Consider the following 25,249-nt stretch of genomic DNA (forward strand, 5'->3'; position numbering starts at 1 on the left):
CGTCGTCCCTTCACCTTCTAGTGTGTATGTGGTCTGGTCAACATACTTTAGCCACGTTATTGTGACTCATCGCCTGCACTAATCGTTGTGATTTCGACGTGTTTGATATCAGGCTTGTGACTAGCGTGGGTCTATCAGTGGGGGGCCGACACTCCAATCAAAATGTTCCCCCCTGAGTCCTCAATTGCCCCCTTTGTAGCCGGGGCTCGGCGCTGACTGACTGCCCCTTTGTAGCCCCCACCCCGCCGGGGCCCGGCCCTGACTGACTGCCCCTTTGTAGCCCCCACCCCGCCGGGGCCCGGCCCTGACTGACTGCCCCTTTGTAGCCCCCACCCCGTCGGGGCCCGCCCCTGACTGACTGACTGACTGCTCCACGCTGCGCCCTCCCGCCGGGTAATCTTGGCCACTTGGGTTCAATATTCTCCGGAGGTGTCGAGGGATCTCACCAAGCTCAGCGGGTCATCTTTAATAGATACTCTCACCATCTCTTGTGGTCAGAGAGCCCCCCAGGATTCATCGAAGCATTTTGCACAACCACTTAACGAAGCCTGTACATCTTTTAATTACTCCTTGATCATGGCGGCTTTGTTTATATTGGTTAAATTGTTTGGAAGTTTGGGAATTTTACAAGTCAAGGTAATTTGTTGTTATAAACAACTTCGTAGTGCTTCGGAGCTGGTAAATTGTTTAATAAAGTGTAATGTAAGCTGCCGTGATTGAGGAAAGATGTACAGGTTTCGTAAGAGAATGCGTAAATGCTTGATGAATTCTGGCTCGCTGTGAAAACCGATATTGACTGACATATCTGGATATTGTGAAACATTCTCGAACCAAAACAGTGTCATACCCAACCAAAAACAGTTTCATACCCAGACCAAAGTTTCGTACCCAGTTTCGTACCCAGACAGTTACAGTTTCGTAACAGTTTCGTACCCAGACCAAAATTCCTGAATTTTCCTTGTCTGTCCATCCTGCTGCTGTCATTGTTCTGACCCCCTTAACTCACCCTTAAACCATTATCCTGCTGCGGCTGCTGCTGCTGGTGCTGCTGCTGGTGCTGCTGCTGGTGCTGCTGCTGCTGCTGCACCAATACCTTTATCTCATTCCTTATTCCTTATTGTGTTGTACAGCCCCCCCCTCCTGTCTGACGGACTCCATCCTCTGCCCCCCTGTCTGACGGACTCCATCCTCTGCCCCCCTGTCTGACGGACTCCATCCTCTGCCCCCCTGTCTGACGGACTCCATCCTCTGCCCCCCTGTCTGACGGACTCCATCCTCTGCCCCCCTGTCTGACGGACTCCATCCTCTGCCCCCCTGTCTGACGGACTCCATCCTCTGCCCCCCTGTCTGACGGACTCCATCCTCTGCCCCCCTGTCTGACGGACTCCATCCTCTGCCCCCCTGTCTGACGGACTCCATCCTCTGCCCCCCTGTCTGACGGACTCCATCCTCTGCCCCCCTGTCTGACGGACTCCATCCTCTGCCCCCCTGTCTGACGGACTCCATCCTCTGCCCCCCTGTCTGACGGACTCCATCCTCTGCCCCCCTGTCTGACGGACTCCATCCTCTGCCCCCCTGTCTGACGGACTCCATCCTCTGCCCCCCTGTCTGACGGACTCCACCCTCTGCCCCCCTGTCTGACGGACTCCATCCTCTGCCCCCCTGTCTGACGGACTCCATCCTCTGCCCCCCTGTCTGACGGACTCCATCCTCTGCCCCCCCCCATCCTGTCTCTGGCCCCTGTCAGCCAGGAAGGCCACCCGGGGAGGACTTGGCTGCCTCCACCCCAGCTTCCCGTCACAACTTTCAACCGAAAATGTGATGCGACTTAACCCCCGCATCACATAAATTATATTAGTCTCTGCATTAAACAAATATGAGTATCAGAGCTGAATATCCAAAGCTAATGACAAATATGGCGCCGCGTGAACCCAAGGCATACATATACTGACTGACGCGAAGGTTGCGGGTTGAGAAAGGATAGCAGCCATAGTTGACCAGACCACACACTAGAAGTTGAAGGGACGACGACGTTTCGGTCCGTCCTGGACCATTCTCAAGTCGATTGTCACCTTCTAGTGTGTGGTCTGGTCAACACGTTATTGTGACTCATCGCCTGCAGATAGCAGCCATAGTTGGAAGAGTCGACGAATTGCCGTACTAAACTGTTCATCAAAGGCGTGCGGAAGTATGCGCCCGCACAAAGGAATGAGGGCATCAAATAATAGCAATAGTAGAAACAAAGCTAACAGGATTGACGGCGATTACCACATTTCCCAGTGATTTTGAAGGCATCAGGAAACGAGAAAAATGATATATAAATAGACTTGAACTGCCAACCAGGAATACGTCGTAATCTTAGAGGATTTTAACAGAGGAGGAGGAGGCAGGGGGGCAAAGATACAAGAATTTACATAGCAAGAGCAATAGAAAAAAGTGTCGAAAGTTAAGTAGTGACGTGATGAACAAATCTACAAGGCCCGTGGCGAGGATTCGAACCTACGTCCCAGAGGATCCCAGACGCGCCTGAATCGTTTTGGGTGACGGTGATCTACAACTCTGAAAAAACCAGGAGATCCAGGCATAAGTAAGAAGAGGCAAAGAGTAATCCTATATAATAATCCTCCCGGAAGCTGCAGAAATAGACTATCATCTGAGAGCAAAGTTAATAGTCATGGGCAACTTCATTTATTAGAGAATAAACTTGGAATTAATGAAACTACCAGAAATGAATGGAGACATGGAGAGAAAAGGTAGTCGAGACAGAAGATTTGAACAGAGTGGACACTGTCCACCACACAGGGGCCAGAGTGGACACAGTCCACCACACAGGGGCCAGAGTGGACACTGTCCACCACACAGGGGCCAGAGTGGACACTGTCCACCACACAGGGGCCAGAGTGGACACTGGCCACCACACAGGGGCCAGAGTGGACACTGTCCACCACACAGGGACCAGAGTGGACACTGTCCACCACACAGGGGCCAGAGTGGACACTGGCCACCACACAGGGGCCAGAGTGGACACTGTCCACCACACAGGGACCAGAGTGGACACTGTCCACCACACAGGGGCCAGAGTGGACACTGGCCACCACACAGGGGCCAGAGTGGACACTGACCACCACACAGAGGCCAGAGTGGACACTGTCCACCACACAGGAGCCAGAGTGGACACTGTCCACCACACAGGGGTCAGAGTGGACACTGGCCACCACCACACAGGGGCCAGAGTGGACACTGACCACCACACAGAGGCCAGAGTGGACACTGTCCACCACACAGGGACCAGAGTGGACACTGTCCACCACACAGGGGCCAGAGTGGACACTGTCCACCACACAGGGGCCAGAGTGGACAGTGTCCACCACACAGGGGCCAGAGTGGACACTGTCCACCACACAGAGGCCAGAGTGGACACTGTCCACCACACAGAGGCCAGAGTGGACACTGTCCACCACACAGAGGCCAGAGTGGACACTGTCCACCACACAGGGGCCAGAGTGGACACTGTCCACCACCACACAGAGGCCAGAGTGGACACTGGCCACCACAGGGGGACCAGAGTGGACACTCTCCACCACACAAGGGCCAGAGTGGACAGTGTCCACCACACAGGGGCCAGAGTGGACACTGTCCACCACACAGAGGCCAGAGTGGACACTGGCCACCACACAGGGGCCAGAGTGGACACTGTCCACCACACAGGGGCCAGAGTGGACACTGTCCACCACACAGAGGCCAGAGTGGACACTGGCCACCACACAGGGGCCAGAGTGGACACTGTCCACCACACAGGGGCCAGAGTGAACACTGTCCACCACACAGGGACCAGAGTGGACACTGTCCACCACCACACAGGGGCCAGAGTGGACACTGTCCACCACACAGGGGCCAGAGTGGACACTGTCCACCACACAGAGGCCAGAGTGGACACTGTCCACCACACAGGGGCCAGAGTGGACACTGTCCACCACCACACAGAGGCCAGAGTGGACACTGGCCACCACAGGGGGACCAGAGTGGACACTGTCCACCACACAGGGGCCAGAGTGGACAGTGTCCACCACACAGGGGCCAGAGTGGACACTGTCCACCACACAGAGGCCAGAGTGGACACTGTCCAACACACAGGGGCCAGAGTGGACACTGTCCACCACAGAGCGGCCAGAGTGGACACTGTCCACCACAGAGCGGCCAGAGTGGACACTGTCCACCACACAGGGGCCAGAGTGGACACTGTCCACCACACAGGGGCCAGAGTGGACACTGTCCACCACACAGGGGCCAGAGTGGACACTGTCCACCACACAGGGACCAGAGTGGACACTGTCCACCACCACACAGGGGCCAGAGTGGACACTGACCACCACCACACAGGGACCAGAGTGGACACTGTCCACCACACAGGGGGCAGAGTGGACACTGTCCACCACCACACAGGGACCAGAGTGGACAGTGTCCACCACACAGGGGCCAGAGTGGACACTGTCCACCACACAGGGACCAGAGTGGACACTGTCCACCACCACACAGGGGCCAGAGTGGACACTGACCACCACCACACAGGGACCAGAGTGGACACTGTCCACCACACAGGGGCCAGAGTGGACACTGTCCACCACCACACAGGGACCAGAGTGGACAGTGTCCACCACACAGGGGCCAGAACAGACACTAAACATTGCATTTTTTGGCTGTTGTTTGACTTGTTTTTTCGTTAATTGAAGGAATTTTTTTGCAACAAGAGAAGGGAATGATCAGTTGAAAGCACCAAGCCATTGCGACTAATATAGCACTGGGAAGGGGGTCAGGATAAGGATGTGGGATGGGACGGGGGGAAAAAGGAATGGTAGCCCAACCACTTGTGTGGACGGTCGGGGGATTGAACGCCGACCAGCACGAAGCGAAACCCATCGCTCTATACCGTCCACCGCAAGTGGTTGGGCTGATATGCGACAAGATTGATTTAATTTTTGTTAATTAATTACGGTAGACGCCATGTTGGGGGCCTCGAGTAGGAGACCCGGGATGGTGTCTTCAGCTCTCTCTCTCACCATTTGCCTCTCCGTTAGAAATGCGACGGTTTTGCGTAACTAGAAACGTAACCAACTTAACCTATCCAATTTTATGTATAAAATACCTCAATATTACGGTGCTTTAATTTGTCATAAACCGTTGCGTTTCTAACGAATTGGTCGATTCCGTAAAAATAATAATAATAATAAGTACTTTTTTCCTAACTAGAAACGGACGAACCCAAGCCACCCACCTAACCTATCGAAGCCGATACACCTAAAACGTCAATAATACGGTGCAGTAACACTCAGTAATACATGGTAATTCTAGCGAATTGGTCGTTAGCGTGCAAAATGCAGCGTATTTGGAGAGAGGACGGGCTCGTGTCTCGGGCCAACCATCATAGTCAAATATCTCCTTTATCTCTCACCTTATCTCACCTCTATCGTGGACAGGCGAAGGATCTGAGGAAAGGAATTATTATTTAGATAACACGTTAATGGCTACATTGTTTTTGTCTGAGAAAAATTCCATAAAATATTAAATTAAAACCTAAATAAACAGTGACTTCAGCGAGGCAGAATTTTGGTAAATTCTCAGCTGTGTGAACTGTTGGTCAAACTGCCAAATCTGTTGTCAAATCTGTTGTCAAATGTGACTGTCTTCCGTAATTGGATCTATCTTGAGATGATTTCGGGGCTTAGCGTCCCCGCAGCCCAGTCCTCGACCAGGCCTCATTTTTGTTACACACCCTCCCCCCCAGGAAGCAGCCCGTAGCAGCTGACTAACTCCCAGGTACCTATTTACTGCTAGGTAACAGGGGGGCATCAAGATGAAAGAAACTCTGCCCATTTGTTTCCGCCTCGACCGGGGATCGAACCCGGAATCTCAGGATTACGAATCCCGAGCGCTGTCCACTCATCTGTCAGGCCCCTGGGATGAAGGACAGTTGGTCACAACTGTGACTGGTTAGGAATATGATGATCTTTGTGTTAAGGTGATTGGGGGTCAATAATGAGTCCGGTGTGCTGGATGCACTGCAGGTTTGGTGTAGAGTCTATTTTAGATGTATAACCATTTATACATCCGAAATATCCTCGGCTACCATCCTATTTTGTCCGATCGTGTTGGTCGAGTGGTTAAGGGATCCTGTACGCCAGCAGAGTGCTCCTGGCAGTATGGGTTCGAGTCACTTCTGGGGTGTGAGTTTTCAGTTGCATATAGTCCTGGGGACCATTCAGGCTTGTTAGCATAACCATTTATGAATAACATTTTGGATTGAGTGGTAGTGTAGTTTTAGAGGCCTTACGGGTTCCGTAGAGGTTATTTTGACTAGATACTAGATGTTAGGATATTAAGAACACTCGATCACTTAGAGAAATTACTTAACCATTGCAAGAATTCGTTAGCATTGAAAGGTGGCTTTAACGTGAGCGTTAGAGGGGCAGCTCACCTCCTTAAATGACCTGGGGCCAGATTCACGAAGCAGTTATGCAAACACTTACGAACCTGTACAATCTTTTCTTAATCTTTGGCGGCATTGTTTACAATTATTAAACAGTTAATGAGCTCCGAAGCACCAGGAGGCTGTTTATAACAATAACAACAGTTGATTGGCAAGTTTTCATGCTTGTAAACTGTTCAATAAAATGTAACCAAAGCCGTCAAAGATTGAGGAAAGATGTACACGTTCGTAAGTGCTTGCGTAACTGCTTCGGAAATCTGGCCCCAGTCTCGTTAACACTGACGCAACTAATTTACCGGCGAATAAGACTCAACTAATTTACAGTTATATGCTGAGAAAAACAATTTCAGTATATTTCAACATGCATTTACTGAAATAGTAAATACTGAATACTGAATGATAAATACTGAATACTAAAATTTACTTTACTCAAGCGGATTTGCAGGGGGGGGGGGGACTCATGGGAGTCTGTGCACGTAAATACAGTTGAGAGAGGCGGGACCAAAGAGCCAAAGCTCAACCCCCGGGACCCTACCATCATGGCACGACGCAGTCTTAAGATATTCCTGGTCCAGAAACTCCAAAAAAAAAAAATACTAAACCCACGAAACCAAGGCAACAAGGGAGTATATACAACCCATCCTACTGTTTAGAGAGTAGTTTCTGTAACTATGTGTGCGCCATAGTACAAAGGTTGACGTTCTGAGCAACTAGATAGTACAACTTTGTACTATTCACTTTATAAAGCCGGGGAAAATGAACTAAAAAAAAAAAACTAGCTTAGCATTTTAAAAGCACCGAATCACCTTCTGTGATTGATTGTTCAATGAACACTGAACTATGTGTTTAACACATCTCTAACTCTGTCTATGGAGGACAGAAGAAAATGTATATATGCTGGTTAGCATTGTAAATGTGTGGCCACGTCTGTGGTAGAAAATAATAATAAACAAAAAATAGCACATATAGGTACTATATTAGGCCTCAGATATCGTGTATGAGGCCTAAGAAGGTTACGTTAGGTTAGGTTAGGTTAGGTTAGGTTAGGTTAGGTTAGGTTAGGTTAGGTTAGGTTAGGTTAGGTTAGGATAGGTTAGGTTAGTTAAGTTTGTCAACACAAGTAAAAAATAGTTTTCCGGTTTGTCCAACTCAATAGTTCTGATTTCTACTTTCTAATTGCGTTCTACGTCGGTATATATACTATGGTGCTCGTCGTTACTATATGTACTACCAAAACAGGAGAATGGGCTGAAAAAATACATATTAGACATATTGTGAAGACGACATAAGACACTTTAGCACGTACTTATATATGCAAGGACCCTAGCTTTATAAAACAGACATCTCATTAATTCACAATACTGGCATTAAACAAAGACAAAACCGTTTTAGACAATGAAACAAAATTCTGTATCTGTGCCCTCAACAACCAAAACAAAAAACCAAAAACAAATAAACATTCACTTACACGTCCGTATCTCGAATACTCACACCACAACCACCACACACCTGTAAACACACACACACACACACACACACACCTGTAAACACACACACACACATGCAACAATTTCAGGCATTTGTCCGTATCTCGAATACTCACACCACAACCACCACACACCTGTAAACACACACACACACACACACACTGAGTGCCCAAATGAGCCACAGAGATATTAGAAAGAACTTTTTTAGTGTCAGAGTGGTTGACAAATGGAATGCATTAGGAAGTGATGTGGTGGAGGCTGACTCCATACACAGTTTCAAGTGTAGATATGACAGAGCCCGATAGGCTCAGGAATCTGTACACCTGTTGATTGACGGTTGAGAGGCGGGACCAAAGAGCCAGAGCTCAACCCCCGCAAACACAACTAGGTGAGTACAACTAGGTGAGTACACACACACACACACACACACACACACACACGCACACACACACGTGCAACAACTTCAGGCATTACAAAACAAGGAACTTGGAAGATGAACTGGCAGCGGACCACCGGCTGACCTGACATTCCCAGAGCTCCGCGAGTCACTTTATTATTATTAACATCTTTATTGACAAAATTAATTACAATTTTGCTTTTTGTCAATAAATTTTGCTACAATTTTGCCACAATCTACTTGAGAATGGTCCAGGAGGGACCGAAACGTCGTCGTCCCTTCACCTTCTAGTGTGTGTGGTCTGGTCAATTTTGCCTAATCTGAGGATTTCAATTAAGTCCTGTTAAAGTGAGGATAATGCTGGTATTCACTGTCACGCAGGACAGAGGGTCATACACAAGACAATAGGTCTAAATTGGCACATATATATATCATGGTTACAATCAATGTTTTAAGGAACACAAACCAGGGGTCATCACACTACTATAGCAACCCTCCAGAAATACTACAACGCTGAGAGCAACCAGCAATCAACTCATTATATGTAGGGTGCTGGACTTAAGGGGGCTAGATTCACGAAGCAGTTACGCAAGTACTTACGAACGTGTAAATCTTTTCTCAATCTTTTATGGCGGCTTTGTTTACAATTATTAGACAGTTGATGAGCTCTGAATCACCAGGAGGCTGTTTATAACAATAACAACAGTTGATTGGGAAGTTTTCAGGCTTGTAAACTGTTTAATAAATGTAAACAAAGCCGCCAAAGATTGAGATGTACACGTTCGTAAGTTCTTGCGTAACTGCTTCGTGAATCTGGCCCAAGGCCTGTACTCACCTAGTTGTACTCACCTAGTTGTGTTTGTGGGGGTTGAGCTCTGGCTCTTTGGTCCCGCCTCTCAACTGTCAATCAACTGGTGTACAGATTCCTGAGCCTATTGGGCTCTATCAAATCTACATTTGAAACTGTGTATGGAGTCAGCCTCCACCACAACACTACTTAATGCATTCCAATTATTAACTACCCTGACACTGAAAAAAATTCTTTCTAACGTCTCTGTGGCTCATCTGGCTTATGCGGGTTCTCATAAGTACTAACCTCTGGAGCAGAGGTTTCTAATAGGCGCCGCTGGACGTTTTTCCAAAGGTGTCCCTTGAGTCTAATATTGTATTGTATTGTCCTCTAACTAAATAAGAACCACTTATAAGTATGCTTGACCTGACTTGTCTCCTGTTATTCATTTGCATACAGTTTTAACTGAGAACAATGCAGGGCTTCTGGCATGTGAATGTATGTGTGTGTATTTGTGGTAGCTATGGCTCCTGTTAGGCTAGCTGGCTCGATCTATTTTGTTGAAGGTGTCCATACTGGAGAACGGGGTTGTGAGGGTCCTCAGAATTTTTTTTTTTCAAAGAAGACGTTTTCAGCATACACTTTATATATTTTAAACCAAGAGTTTATAATACAATAAAGGTATAACTTGATATAAATGATATATCTCTGCTCACGGCAAAAGTTCATTTGCCAGTTTATAAGTAGAATGTTACTGGAACTGTAACATGCTTTCAGACCGTCACAAATATCTAGATGGTTAATCCAGGTGGTTTGAAATGGGGTGGGGGGGGGGGGGGGTGCGGGTTCTCATAATAATGGGCTCACAGGTGAGAACATGGTTGGAAATGGGCGGATGTGACCAAAAAAAAAAAAAGTTTGGAAAGCACTCTTCCGGAGGGTTATTAAGGTCACGGTAATAACTCAACCACCTTCCAGCAAGTTTGGTGTTGGGCTTCAAGCCTATTAACCTCTGAAGGATTATTAGCACCGCCACAATAGCTTACTGGCCCAAGGTATATATACCCTTCTCTGTGTCTTCCCCCCCCCCAAGGTATATACCCTTCTCTGTGTCTTCCCCCCCCCCCAAGGTATATACCCTTCTCTGTGTCTTCCCCCCCCCCACCCAAAGTATACCCTTCTCTGTGTCTTCCCCCCCCCCACCCAAAGTATACCCTTCTCTGTGTCTTCCCCCCCCCCAAGGTATACCCTTCACTGTGTCTTCGTCCCTCCCTCCTCCAAGGTATGTACCCGTCCCACGATAGACCTTTGCTTGCCTGCACCAAAGCGCCCTAACACGCACCACCAACATTCCAACTCCTCTCCCAAGCATGTGCTCAAGTTACCCTTGGAGTCTGCACCGCTTCTCCCCCTCGAGTTGGACCCAACTCTCTCCCACTAACTCTCCCAGTTAGTGGGAGAATGTCTCATTGGCGTGAATATGTTGATATTTCCCCCTAGTCCTCCCTATTTCACCTTTTCTCTTGCCTCGCCACTGTCTCTCATCCCTCTCTCATCTTTTTATGGGATTTTTATTCATTTATACATTTATTTTCATTCATCGTAACACTAGTCTCGATAGTTTCATCATGCTGTCTAGCTAACAGCATCGTGTCGGGGTTTGATTTTTTGGTCTTCAGCAGTATAAATAGCGTTGTGTTGTCGAGTTCAGACGAGTTGTTTCAGGTTAGTGACTGGCGTGTTGAGTCTTGTGGCAGCATCTGCTCTCTGGTGTACGTGGCACTCTGGCTCTTGTGTCTCATGGTAGTGAGTGCCTCCACTCTGGTGTACGTGGCACTCTGGCTCTTGTGTCTCATGATAGTGAGTGCCTCCACTCTGGTGTACGTGGCACTCTGGCTCTTGTGTCTCATGGTAGTGAGTGCCTCCACTCTGGTGTACGTGGCACTCTGGCTCTTGTGTCTCATGATAGTGAGTGCCTCCACTCTGGTGTACGTGGCACTCTGGCTCTTGTGTCTCATGGTAGTGAGTGCCTCCACTCTGGTGTACGTGGCACTCTGGCTCTTGTGTCTCATGATAGTGAGTGCCTCCACTCTGGTGTACGTGGCACTCTGGCTCTTGTGTCTCATGGTAGTGAGTGCCTCCACTCTGGTGTACGTGGCACTCTGGCTCTTGTGTCTCATGATAGTGAGTGCCTCCACTCTGGTGTACGTGGCACTCTGGCTCTTGTGTCTCATGGTAGTGAGTGCCTCCACTCTGGTGTACGTGGAAGTCAACGTGTGACGTCACCAGCAAAGGCCTTGACACCAGGAATGAATTTTTAATAGACAGTTGAAATGTACATTCCCCAACAAGGGGCTTGGCCCACGTTCTTGACGGCAGGTAAGGGTGTACATGCCACACCAAGAGGTCAAAGTCTTGATGGTACTACTGGCACCAACTGAGAGCCCCTCAGACTTTTATCAGTGCGGGTCTACCCCGTCAAGACCGTTCTTGTAGGTATAATCAGTACAGGAAATGTATATAACCTGATATCATAAAGATCTAGAGTCGCAAAATAACCCACATGATAACAGGAGATGAAAAGACGAAGACGTTTCGGTCCGTCTTGGACCGTTATCCAGTCGATTGGGTTAATGGTCTTGACAGTCGAGTTGATAAAGGGTCCTGGGGCCAGATTCACGAAGCAGTTACGCACGCACTTACGAACCTGTCCATCTTTTCTCAATCTTTGGCGACTTTGTTTACAATTATTAAACAGTTAACCAGCTCCGAAGCACCAGGAGGCTGTTTATAACAATAACAACAGTTGACTGGGAAGGTTTCATGCTTGTAAACTGTTTAATAAATGTAACCAAAGTCGTCAAAGATTGAGGAAAGATGTACACGTACGTAAGTACTTGCGTAAATGTTTCGTGAATCTGGGCCCAGGACGGACCGAAACACTCATCGTCGTCTCCTCATCTTCTGGCGTGATGGCTTGGTCATCATATCTTCAGCCACGTTATTGTGATTCATCATCTGCAACACTGATTCATTCACTGGAAGACGCCTCATCGTTAGGGCCTCAGGAGACCAGCAGCATGACGACCTCTTATAGAACCCAAATTGCAAACAACACAGTTTAAGGCCACTTTATTATTCATTTTTTTATTATGCAACCTATACCCATCCCGTGGGGCGGGGGTGGAAAGGGTTACAGAGGCACATAATGGGTTCAGGAACTGAACCCTTAGAGTTTGTTTACCTGAGCAACTGACAATCTTGTGGAGCTAATTACACAATTGTTAATGTTAAAGACAGTAAACAATTTTTTTTATAACCTCAAGAATTGTCAATGGTGGCTTAGTGGTAACACACTACCCGAGCCTCGCGAGCACTTTCATATGAGTTCGAATCCTGGCCAGGTAAAGATTAACTGAGCGCTAATCCTTATATATATAACTGTTCACCCCTGTTCACCCAGCAGTAATAGAGGACTCTGGTTGTAAAGGTATTGGCGGGTCATGTTTCATGAACAACAAGTAAGGGGTTAAGGCTTACCATAAGCTGTGGGAAGAGAAAGCTTCCCACAGCTTATGGTAAGCCTGCTGACTCCTGCTAACAGGAGTCAGCAGTCGTAAAAAAAAAAGAGTGATGAACGCCATTGGCACTGGTTTGAAGAAGCCGTTCGTGTCTCTAAGCTCCAATAGCATTGTTGGTTCTCATCTCCTTGTAAATATTTATACCGTGTGCCTTGGCTGGTATTGGCCGGAACGTGACTGGGAATATATTTGATCAGGTCTCCAGGGCGCGCGGGAGTTCTGTTTTGGTGCCTTTGTTCCTGATGTACGTTGTGGGAATGTTTTATTAATACCTTGTTGCAATTTTTGACCCCATTTTCTCTCTCTCTCTTTTTTTTTCTCTCTCTCTCTCTGTCTCTCTCTGTCTGTCTCTCTCTCTCTGTCTCACTCTCTCTCTCTCTCTCTCTCTCTCTCTCTCTCTCTCTGTCTCTCTCTGTCTGTCTCTCTCTCTCTGTCTCACTCTCTCTCTCTCTCTCTCTCTCTCTCTCTCTCTCTCTCTCTCTCTCTCTCTCTCTCTCTCTCTCTCTCTCTCTCTCTCTCTCTCTCTCTCTCTATCTCTCTCTCTCTCTCTCTCTCTCTCTCTCTCTCTCTCTCTCTCTCTCTCTCTCTCTCTCTCTCTCTCTCTCTCTCTCTCTCTCTCTCTCTCTCTCTCTCTCTCTCAACAATTTACATTGTGTCAACGATCCTGCCCAATTTTTGTTGACGCCATTAAACATTTAGATGTGTGTAGTAACCCAGAGAATCAGCTGTGTCAGTGAAACTCCTCCAAGTGTGGCACACTTGATGTAGTGGGCATACAGAGAAATGCTTACAACAACACTATTAAAAAAAATAGATTGAGGTGTGTGTGCGTGTGACCTAAATATCCAATTAATAGAAATATGAAGGAACAGTAAGTGATTTATAGCAAACTCGAAAGCAAAGTTTAAAAGTTCAAGTGAGATAAGGTGAGGGGGTATTTAAGTAGCTGGCATCGTGTACGGCCAATTGGGACGTCACTCAATGGAGCTCAGGCAATTAGGACGTCACTCAATGGAGCTCAGGCAATTGACAGGGCACTCTATACGCTCAAGCGCCAATTATATACGTAATGAGGAACGAGACCAACTATCTGGCAGTTACACGAGGCATTTGGAGGACAGGGGACAGGAGGACATGGAGCCTGACCGTTACCAGCGTGACGTCTCCGGCTACGGTGTAACAGCGGCAGGCGTCGCCACGGACGTCACTGACGACGACGACGACCATAGGCCCGACGAGTCGACGTACGTCAACGAGACCAACAACCCAAATCACCTTCAACCGGAGGGCCTTGAGAGGCAAGATGGTCGAGGGTGTGGCAGCGTCGCTGACGGAGGCATTGAGGGCGTTGTGAGGTCTATGGGCCCTCTGACAGGGGCCCTCAGGGTCCCCCTGACGTCCCGCCCTCGGGGCCCTGACGCCACGCTACATTTAAGATCTCCAGATGATGTCACGTCTAGAGAACACCGCTCTTGTGATGGTCCGAGGCACCGTCTCGCTGATGTCAGGCCTCGAGACGGCAGCGTGGGCGACGTCTCGCCTCACACCTGTAATGATGTCATTGATGACGGCGGCGGCGTCCAGGGACACGTGCACAGTGATGACGAGCACAGCTGTGCACACCTGCGAGGAAGCACAGGTGTTCAGTTGCCATTAATGACCATTGAAATCGAAAAATGGTTCATGGGTCTCTTTGTGAGCGACGAGGAACACGAGAACAAAAAGATAACAGAGATAACGGGGAGGAAGATAACGAGAAATAATAGCACGAAAAGCTTCAACAGTACAATAAGGGAGAGCGAGGAGGGCTGCTGGCAACACCTTAGCTGGCAACAGGAAAACAACTTCCATAACAAGGTAAGCTTAAGCTTATATATATATATATATATATATATATATATATATATATATATATATATATATATATATATATATATATATATATATATATATATATTGGTTCCTATTGTAAACAGCTCAATATACAACGTATTGATATAGGAACTTGTGCACCGGAATATTAATTAACCTTTCCTATGCATGGGACTCGGTCGATGGGTTAGGTGGGTTGTGTGGGTGCGCATGTTTTTTGGTTAGGCTAAACGGCTACATTTATGTTTTTGTTTTTTTTTATTTTGTTTTTATTATGAATGCCGTTGCATTTTTTTTTTATTTTTAGTTTTTAATAAAAAAAACTGTTGTATTTCTGCAGTTTTGGCTCGGTAACATAAGAATAAAGCACAAATGTCTTTATTACACTGTCGATATGCGGGATCACCATAGCCCGTGCTACATGGACATTTCGTTCTGAGTAGCTAACTCTAAAACAACAACAACAACAACAATGTAGGGAGAGGCTCTCTACATCATCAACCACAAGGGAATCCACAAATCGGACGCAGGTTCGAATCCTCGTCACGGCCCTTGTGGATTTGTTCAACCTATCCTATCCTAACCTGGACGTATTCCAACCTAACCCGTTCTGATCTAACTCAACCCATCGTATCCTTTCCTATCCTAACCCGACCTACCCCTAACTATATTTCACTTAGCCTAACTCAGCCTATATGCTAGCAGAACTTATGCTAATCCAACCTATCCTAAGATAACCTTTCCTAACCTGACAGAACCTAACCTATATTAACCTAACCCAACCCAACGGATCTAACTAACATCTAACAACGTATCTAACCCAACCTAGCCTATCCTAAAGCATCATAACCTAACCTAACCTAACCTAACCTAACCTAACCTAACCTATCCTAAAGCATCATAACCTAACCTTACCCTAACCTATCCTAACCCAACTCAGCCCAACGTGTGCTAACATACCCCATCCAACCCTAACTTATCCTAACCTAACCTATCCTATCCAAACCCAACGTATCCTAATCGAACCTATCCTATCCTAACCTCACCAAAGATAAGATAACAAGATAACATTTGTGTCTTGTACGTGTTACGCGTGTGACGTCACTATGACGTCACACTGTTCCTGGCAGCACAGGTGTTGACTCTGCCTGTGTCTTGTGGCAGGTGTTGGACTCTGCCTGCGTCTTGTGTCAGGTGTTGGACTCTGCCTGTGTCTTGTGACAGGTGTTGGACTCTGCCTGTGTCTTGTGACAGGTGTTGGACTCTGCCTGTGTCTTGTGACAGGTGTTGGACTCTGCCTGTGTCTTGTGACAGGTGTTGGACTCTGCCTGTGTCTTGTGACAGGTGTTGGACTCTGCCTGCGTATTGTGACAGGTGTTGGACTCTGCCTGCGTCTTGTGACAGGTGTTGGACTCTGCCTGTGTCTTGTGACAGGTGTTGGACTCTGCCTGTGTCTTGTGACAGGTGTTGGACTCTGCCTGCGTCTTGTGACAGGTGTTGGACTCTGCCTGTGTCTTGTGACAGGTGTTGGATTCTGCCTGTGTCTTGTGACAGGTGTTGGACTCTGCCTGTGTCTTGTGACAGGTGTTGGACTCTGCCTGCGTCTTGTGACAGGTGTTGGACTCTGCCTGTGTCTTGTGACAGGTGTTGGACTCTGCCTGTGTCTTGTGACAGGTGTTGGACTCTGCCTGTGTCTTGTGACAGGTGTTGGACTCTGCCTGCGTCTTGTGACAGGTGTTGGACTCTGCCTGTGTCTTGTGACAGGTGTTGGACTCTGCCTGTGTCTTGTGACAGGGGTTGGACTCTGCCTGTGTCTTGTGACAGGTGTTGGACTCTGCCTGCGTCTTGTGACAGGTGTTGGACTCTGCCTGTGTCTTGTGACAGGTGTTGGACTCTGCCAGCGTCTTGTGACAGGTGTTGGACTCTGCCAGCGTCTTGTGACAGGTGTTGGACTCTGCCAGTGTCTTGTGACAGGTGTTGGACTCTGCCAGCGTCTTGAGACAGGTGTTGGACTCTGCCTGTGTCTTGTGACAGGTGTTGGACTCTGCCTGTGTCTTGTGACAGGTGTTGGACTCTGCCAGCGTCTTGTGACAGGTGTTGGACTCTGCCTGTGTCTTGTGACAGGTGTTGGACTCTGCCTGCGTCTTGTGACAGGTGTTGGACTCTGCCTGTGTCTTGTGACAGGTGTTGGACTCTGCCTGTGTCTTGTGACAGGTGTTGGACTCTGCCTGTGTCTTGTGACAGGTGTTGGACTCTGCCTGCGTCTTGTGACAGGTGTTGGACTCTGCCTGTGTCTTGTGACAGGTGTTGGACTCTGCCAGCGTCTTGTGACAGGTGTTGGACTCTGCCAGCGTCTTGTGACAGGTGTTGGACTCTGCCAGTGTCTTGTGACAGGTGTTGGACTCTGCCAGCGTCTTGAGACAGGTGTTGGACTCTGCCTGTGTCTTGTGACAGGTGTTGGACTCTGCCAGCGTCTTGAGACAGGTGTTGGACTCTGCCAGCGTCTTGTGACAGGTGTTGGACTCTGCCTGTGTCTTGTGACAGGTGTTGGACTCTGCCAGCGTCTTGTGACAGGTGTTGGACTCTGCCTGTGTCTTGTGACAGGTGTTGGACTCTGCCAGCGTCTTGAGACAGGTGTTGGACTCTGCTTGTGTCTTGTGACAGGTGTTGGACTCTGCCAGCGTCTTGTGACAGGTGTTGGACTCTGCCAGTGTCTTGTGACAGGTGTTGGACTCTGCCAGCGTCTTGAGACAGGTGTTGGACTCTGCCTGTGTCTTGTGACAGGTGTTGGACTCTGCCTGTGAAGCTGGCCAGAGGCTGCAGGCGCCGCGTGTAATGTTTGCTACAAATAGTCGTGAATTGAGGCATTCGTAAACACTTTTAAGAAAACAAACAGTTTCTAAATTGCCGGGCCGTGACGAGCAAGAGAGAGAGAATCAAGAGCTGTTGTCAGTCTTGAAACAACGCACACAGACCTAACCCCCCCCACCCCCCCACCCCCCCACCTCCCTCAAGTGAATTGCCATTATCAACCATCAAAGTTGAGCACACATGAAGTGGTTCAACTTTCCAAGTGGCTTGTGGCTGACGAACTGACACGTGGGGCTCAAGTTAAGAGGTGTGTGGGGGGGGGGGTCAATTACCCCGTATAAGTGAATTAAAGCACCGTATTATTGACTGTGTTTTGTTTTGAATGCACCAGTCTCGATTGGTAAGGTGGGTTGCTTGGGTTGGGTTAGTACGTTTCTGGTTAGGCCAAGCTGTTGCATTTTTGACGGAGTTGTATGTCCTAACAAAGGACATGCAACTGGAGTGTGTGTGTATATATATATATATATATATATATATATATATATATATATATATATATATATATATATATATATATATATATATATATATATATATATATATATATATATATATATATATATATATATATATATATATGTCGTACCTAGTAGCCAGAACGCACTTCTCAGCCTACTATGCAAGGCCCGATTTGTCTAATAAGCCAAGTTTTCATGAATTAATTGTTTTTCGATTACCTAACCTACCTAACCTAACCTAACCTAACTTTTTCGGCTACCTAACCAAACCTAACCTATAAAGATAGGTTAGGTTAGGTTAGGTAGGGTTTGTTAGGTTCGGTCATATATCTACGTTAATTTTAAGTCCAATAAAAAAAAATTGACCTCATACATAATGAAATGGGTAGCTTTATCATTTCATAAGAAAAAAATAGAAAAAATATATTAATTCAGGAAAACTTGGCTTATTAGGCAAATCGGGCCTTGAATAGTAGGCCAAAAAGTGAGTTCTGGCTACTAGGTACGACATATATATATATATATATATATATATATATATATATATATATATATATATATATATATATATATATATATATATATATACCCTCCGAACCGAGACCCTCGGTTCGTGGGGAAAATGTGCATTGAAGTTCCTGAAGGAATTGGGGGACAAATTGATCAGCGCTACAAAAGACCAGAGAGCAAAAAGTTTCTTGTTCCAGCGCCTCAGTGTTGCGATTCAGAGGGGAAATGCCTGTTGCGTCTTGGGCACTAGTCCAACTTCAGAGGAATTCGAAGAAGTGTTTGACTTGCAACAATGATCGAACCCGTCTGTGACATTCATCAATGTTTTCCATTGTTGTGTTTTTCAAGAGATCCATAACCTTTAAGCACCTTTTTGCATTATTATTTTTGTATCAACCCATGTATATCTTGTAACCATCAAATGCATAATAAAGCACAAAAAATAAAAAAGGAAGGGGGTGGTAGGAGAAAAGCACACAGAAACTGTATTGGAGGGGATCTAAACATTCCCTCTAATGCGTTATGCGTGGTTTCCTCCGAGGCTATGGGTCCCCCTTCTTCCAGCTAGAGGTGGTACTCCCTTCTATATATATATATATATATATATATATATATATATATATATATATATATATATATATATATATATATATATATATATATGTCGTACCTAGTAGCCAGAATGCACTTCTCAGCCTAATATGCAAGGCCCGATTTGCCTAATAAGACAAGTTTTCATGAATTAATAGTTTTTCGACTACCTAACCTACCTACCCTAACCTAACCTAACTTTTTCGGCTACCTAACATAACCTAACCTATAAAGATAGGTTAGGTTAGGTTAGGTAGGGTTGGTTAGGTTCGGTCATATATCTACGTTAATTTTAACTCCAATAAAAAAAAATTTACCTCATACATAATGAAATGGGTAGCTTTATCATTTCATAAGAAAAAAATTAGAGAAAATATATTAATTAAGGAAAACTTGGCTTATTAGGCAAATCGGGCCTTGCATAGCAGGCCGAGTACGACGTTCTGGCTACTAGGTACAACATATATATATATATATATATATATATATATATATATATATATATATATATATATATATATATATATATATATATATATATATATATATATATATATATATACAACTTTAGAACACTTTCCCACCAGGAGACTCGAACCCTAGCCAGCACAGAAGCCTTCCAGCAACTGGCATAACAGGTACGCCTTAACCCTCTGCACCACCGCTCAGTCTGAGCGGTGGTGCAGAGGGTTAAGGCGTACCTGTTATGCCAGTTGCTGGAAGGCTTCTGTGCTGGCTAGGGTTCGAGTCTCCTGGTGGGAAAGTGTTCTAAAGTTGTATACTTAACTCTCGTGTTTAGGAGAGTTGTGCCTTAAGCATATATATATATATATATATATATATATATATATATATAAAACTGGCCGCTATATATATATATATATATATATATATATATATATATATATATATATATATATATATATATATATATATACATATATATATATATATATCATCGCACTTAGAAAACCTGGCAAATCCGATTCGCTGAGAGAGAAGCACCCTTCCAGAGAACCATGGGGAGCCCACTTCTCGGGACACCAGTGTCCCAGACCTGTGACCTATATTCCTCCAAGCGTCAGAGGTACACAAAGCCATCGTGTCATTCCCGCCAGGCTCAGCAGGGGGGATACACTGGAGTAAGACCTCAGCACCTCAAGGAGATGGGAATCCCAGTTCTCGGCGAAGTAGCCGAGCCCCTACTGTCAGAGGTCACGAAGTTTGTCAACACCTGCCTCTCTGGGCTGATCCCAGATTAGAATTACATCTTTTAATCATCGCTTTGTGTTGAAAAGAAGTAGGATGGTAGAGTCAGACCTAGCACCAATTGGAGCAGCCTCGTATGGGCCAATAGGAGCTGCCTCGTATGGACCAATAGGAGCTGCCTCGTATGGGCCAATAGGAGCTGCCTCGTATGGGCCAATAGGAGCTGCATCGTATGGACCAATAGGAGCTGCATCGTATGGGCCAATAGGAGCTGCATCGTATGAACCAATAGGAGCTGCCTCGTATGGGCTAAGAGGAGCTGCCTCGTGTGGACCAATAGGTGTTGCCTCGTATGGACCAATAGGAGCTGCCTCGTATGGACCAATAGGAGCTGCCTCGTATGGACCAATAGGAGCTGCCTCGTATGGACCAATAGGAGCTGCCTCGTATGGACCAATAGGAGCTGCCTCGTATGAGCCAATAGGAGCTGCCTCGTATGAAACAATAGGAGCTGCCTCGTATGGACCAATAGGAGCGGCCTCGTGTGGACCAATAGGAGCTGCCTCGTGTGGACCAATAGGAGCTGCCTCGTGTGGACCAATAGGAGCTGCCTCGTGTGGACCAATAGGAGCTGCCTCGTGTGGACCAATAGGAGCTGCCTCGTGTGGACCAATAGGAGCTGCCTCGTGTGGACCAATAGGAGCTGCCTCGTGTGGACCAATAGGAGCTGCCTCGTGTGGACCAATAGGAGCTGCCTCGTGTGGACCAATAGAGAGCTGCCTCGTATACCCAGCAGATGGGAAAAGATGCGCTGTATATTTAGGGACGCGGGTGTCATAGCATATGACTGAATGGTGTCTTAATCTTAATCATTGGACGCACACATATGTATACGAGGCATCAGGTCATGCGGGTCAGCGTTCAATCCCCGACCGTCCAAGTGGTTAGGCACCATTCCTTCCCTCCGTCCCATCCCAAATCCTTATCCTGATTCCTTTCAAGTGCTATAAAGTCTAATGGCTTGGCGCTTTCCCCCTGATATTTCCCTCTCTCCCTTCCCACCACTCACATATACACCCCACATATGCCTACACCCAGCCCACCCCACACACTCACACATACGCCCGCACACAAATATACACCACCACACACATATACAACCCACACACACACACACACACTCAGTGTAAATAAGCTTGTGCCCTGGATTATCTATGCTACCACAACACACAGCCAGTATATTGTATCACGATCCCCCCTTTCTCTGACGAACCTACTCCTCCTCCTCCTCCCTCCACATCAACCTTAACTAATTATGATGCAAATTCGCTCCTATCAAGTTTAAATACGCTATTTCTCCTGTCATCCAAGGACAACACAAACCACATTCAACGAGCTTGTATCAGCCATCGTTGACCCACACACACACAACAGACGTGAACAGTCGCCTCAACTGATTACCAAAACCTTTCCCAGTATTACCTAAAAGAGTGAAGACAGACGAGCAAACGTTTCGTGTTTGTTTCTACTGATATTCCTGTCATTCTCTCTCTCTTTTTTTTCTGGAATATATTATTTTGTTTAATATTTCGCACGTACGCTTTTTCCATAAACAGTTGTGTTTATTATATTCTGCTGCAGTGCTTGTTTATATATATATATATATATATATATATATATATATATATATATATATATATATATATATATATATATATATATATATATATATATATATATATATATATATATATATATATATATATAAACAATTTGCACGACGTTTCGAACCTCCATGGTTCATTCTCAAGTGAACAGATCTTGCAATACTAGTTGATTTTATACCCGCATTAGGTCAGGTGATAATACAATGAAGGTGAAAACATGGGGGGATACATAAGGGATAAACATAGGGGCTGCAGAAGGCTTATTGGCCCATACGAGGCATCTCCTATCTAAACACAAAGATTAATCCAGTGTAATTGGCCTGTTATGTTGGACATTGTCTTCTGTGTGAAGACACAGAAGACACAGATAACAGGCCACAGAATTGGCCTGTTATGTCCAACATAACAGGCCAATTACACTGGATTAATCTTTGTGTTTGGATAGGAGATGCCTCGTATGGGCCAATAAGCCTTCTGCAGCCCCTATGTTTATCCCTTATGTATCCCCCCATGTTTTCACCTTCATTGTATTATCACCTGACCTAATGCGGGTATAAAATCAACTAGTATTGTAAGATCTGTTCACTTGAGAATGAACCATGGAGGTTCGAAACGTCGTGCAAATTATATAAATAAGTGTAATACACTCTATAGTAAATCACTTCTTTTCTTCACCTTAAAAGTACGAAAATGAGTTTTGGAGAACTCCTATTTCAATTAAGCCCTGATGCTAAGAAAATAGTTAGAGGGATAGAAGCCCTAAACCAGAAAATAATAAATACAGAATATGCGGTCATATTCAATGAAACATATATATATATATATATATATATATATATATATATATATATATATATATATATATATATATATATATATATATATATATATATATATATATATATATATAAGGTACTGCCTGCGATAGTAGGTCTCTATCATTCTTCTGTTACCCTCTCCCCACGTCCCCCCTTCTTTCTTCATAACCCCCCATTCCGCTTTCGGCCTTTTACCTTCCATCTCCCCCATATTTTACTTCTCCCCCGCCTTCCCCCCCTCTCCAACCATTTTCCCACCCCCTCCCCTCCAATTTCGAACAGATACACATTTCCATTTATATACATGAATATAAATTATGAACATGCGCGGGTAAACGGCGGGAGTATTTAACAAACAATATATACAACACATAACTGATTTTATGCTGCTTCCACTTCGGACTTCATGAAACCCGCTCTCGGGGGTGTTGGGATACAGGCTATTTATTTCTTAAAGCATTTAACTTAGGCCTACCTCGACTAACCTATGTCTGCCCGTACCCCAGTCTGTTGTCCCTGCAAATTTGGGTGAGGTTGGCCCCAAGCGTCTGATTTTGGACAGTCAAACTACCATTCGTGCGTTACAGATATCTATAAAGGAGAATGATGGTTTGTGCGAGGTTGATTAAGACAAGACACGTGAGGTCTCGTTAAACTTTACAGGATTAATGTTTATTTTATTGGGAGTGGCAAAGGTGCAATTCGGGGTCATCCCAGCGGCCCCCATAAAAGGGGGGTAAAGGTCTCCATGCAGTGCTCCTCCTTCACGATGGCTGTGCATGTGAAATGTCCAGTGCTGAGTCCATAGACTTTAGCAGAGTTTTAATAATGGAGAGAAATTACTCAAAATGCTTCCGGAGTCTGCCAGTGCAGACTGCTTATCACATGCCTCTGTATGACTAACCATCCTGTGTGATGGGGATTTTTTTAGCATCACCTAGTTAGCTTTTTTGACACACTGTACTCCACTTCATATAGTCTAGGGTAGCTGCACTAATGCAGATGTACCTCATGTCTTAATAAAAAAAAAAGAGAAATTACTGACTCTCAACGACCTGAAAGCACCCGTATAAAAAGCTATGATCTGTTCAGATCTGAAACCTATATTTATGGACAGCACAAAGCGTGGACCAGACTGTGCGACACAGTGGTTGCCAGGATCAGGTTGGGTTACCGTTACCTGTGGCAGGTGGCTGCAGGTGACGGGTCTCCCAATCCTGAGCACTCCAGGTGCAAACTCTGTGAGCAGGAACTACGGCACGATCTCCCACACTACATCACTGAATGCCCAATTATCAGACCATTCAGGCCCGTTGCCATGAGATACCTGGAGCTTTGCAATTACTTTATTAACACTTGCAATGTTCTTGATGACATCCTCTCAATGCACCCAGAGTTTGCCAGTGCAGACTACTGATCACCTGGCCCTGTATGACTAACCATCCTGTGTGATGGGGATGTTTAGCATCACGTAGCTAGCTTTTTGACACACTCTGTACTCTCCCCTTCAGATAGTCTAGGGCAGCTGCACAAATGAAGATGTACCGAAATGTGTTACTAAAAAAAAAACCTGGGATTATTTTTAATGATGCTCATTTCTAGCATCACGTAGCTAGTTTTTGACACACTCTGTTCTTCCCTTCAAATAGTCTTAAGTACATATTCGTGCAGATGTACCTATATGTGTGAATGTATATGTACTCGTCTGTACACAGAATTGAATTCAAATGCTTATTTTTAAAGCAAATTTTCACATGACAGATTTGCGTTCTGGGAGCAACGTTTTTTGGTTATATTGTTTGGGGAAGGGAGTGTATGGGAAGGAAGAGGAGAGACAAGGGCAGGACATGTGTGGGCAGGGAGGGAGGAGACATGTGGAACGGAAGGACAGATGGACGTCTGGTCAGGGAAAGAGGAGACAATGGAATAGCGGATGTGTTTAGAGGGAAAAGATGACGGAAAGGTGGGAGAGAAGGGGAGTGTATGAGCTGAGAGAAAGGATATGAGGGAACTGGATGAGTGAGCAGGACAGGGAGAAGGGTGAGTGTGGACAGGGAAGAAGAAGATAGGGGAAGGGCGTATGTGAGCAAGGATGGAGGATAGAGACGGTGGAAGAGCAGGCCACAGGGAGTGTTTGTGTGGGGAGTGGGATAGGTTGGAGTGTGTTGGGGGACATGGGAGAGGATGTGTGGGAGTGAGGTGGGAGAAGAATGTGAGTGGGAGATGGAGAGGGTGGAAGTTGTGTGAAGAGAGATAGGGAGGGAGGGTGTGTAGGGGAAGACCTGGGCACTACCGGGTACCCCGTCTAGTATGTGTGTGTGGCAACACTGAACAACTATCACTAAACACTGATCCAAGTATACGGAAAAAAACACATTTGAAAAATTGAGAGAATGCTGAACGCGTTTTCGGCTCAATTTGCCTTCATCAGCGCAAGATATTGAGTATCTTTTCTCTCTCTCTCTCTCTCTCTCTCTCTCTCTCTCTCTCTCTCTCTCTCTCTCTCTCTCTCTC

The 25,249-nt window shown here is 46.1% G+C and overlaps 2 protein-coding genes across 2 annotated transcripts in view; both read right to left on the reverse strand.

Annotated features, from left to right (window-relative positions):
- The window catches only part of LOC123755659 (streptococcal hemagglutinin-like), a 45,125-nt gene extending 40,122 nt beyond the window's left edge, over positions 1–5,003 (reverse strand). The window contains exons 1-2 of the mRNA XM_069299915.1: positions 4,992–5,003; positions 1,007–1,081 (exon numbers count right to left, since the gene is read on the reverse strand). Coding sequence (XP_069156016.1) covers positions 1,007–1,081; positions 4,992–5,003 — 87 coding nt within the window. The remainder of the gene's footprint in view (positions 1–1,006; positions 1,082–4,991) is intronic.
- Positions 5,004–15,801: 10,798 nt separating this feature from the next.
- Positions 15,802–22,946, reverse strand: LOC138349924 (mucin-17-like). The gene is made up of 2 exons (XM_069299916.1): positions 22,931–22,946; positions 15,802–17,453 (listed from the first exon to the last, which is right to left on the reverse strand). Exons 1-2 carry the CDS (start codon positions 22,944–22,946, stop codon positions 15,802–15,804), a joined length of 1,668 nt encoding a protein of 555 aa, XP_069156017.1.
- Between the last annotated feature and the right edge of the window lie 2,303 nt (positions 22,947–25,249).

Source organism: Procambarus clarkii, chromosome 43 (genome assembly GCF_040958095.1).
Source record: "Procambarus clarkii isolate CNS0578487 chromosome 43, FALCON_Pclarkii_2.0, whole genome shotgun sequence".
Taxonomy (NCBI): domain Eukaryota; kingdom Metazoa; phylum Arthropoda; class Malacostraca; order Decapoda; family Cambaridae; genus Procambarus; species Procambarus clarkii.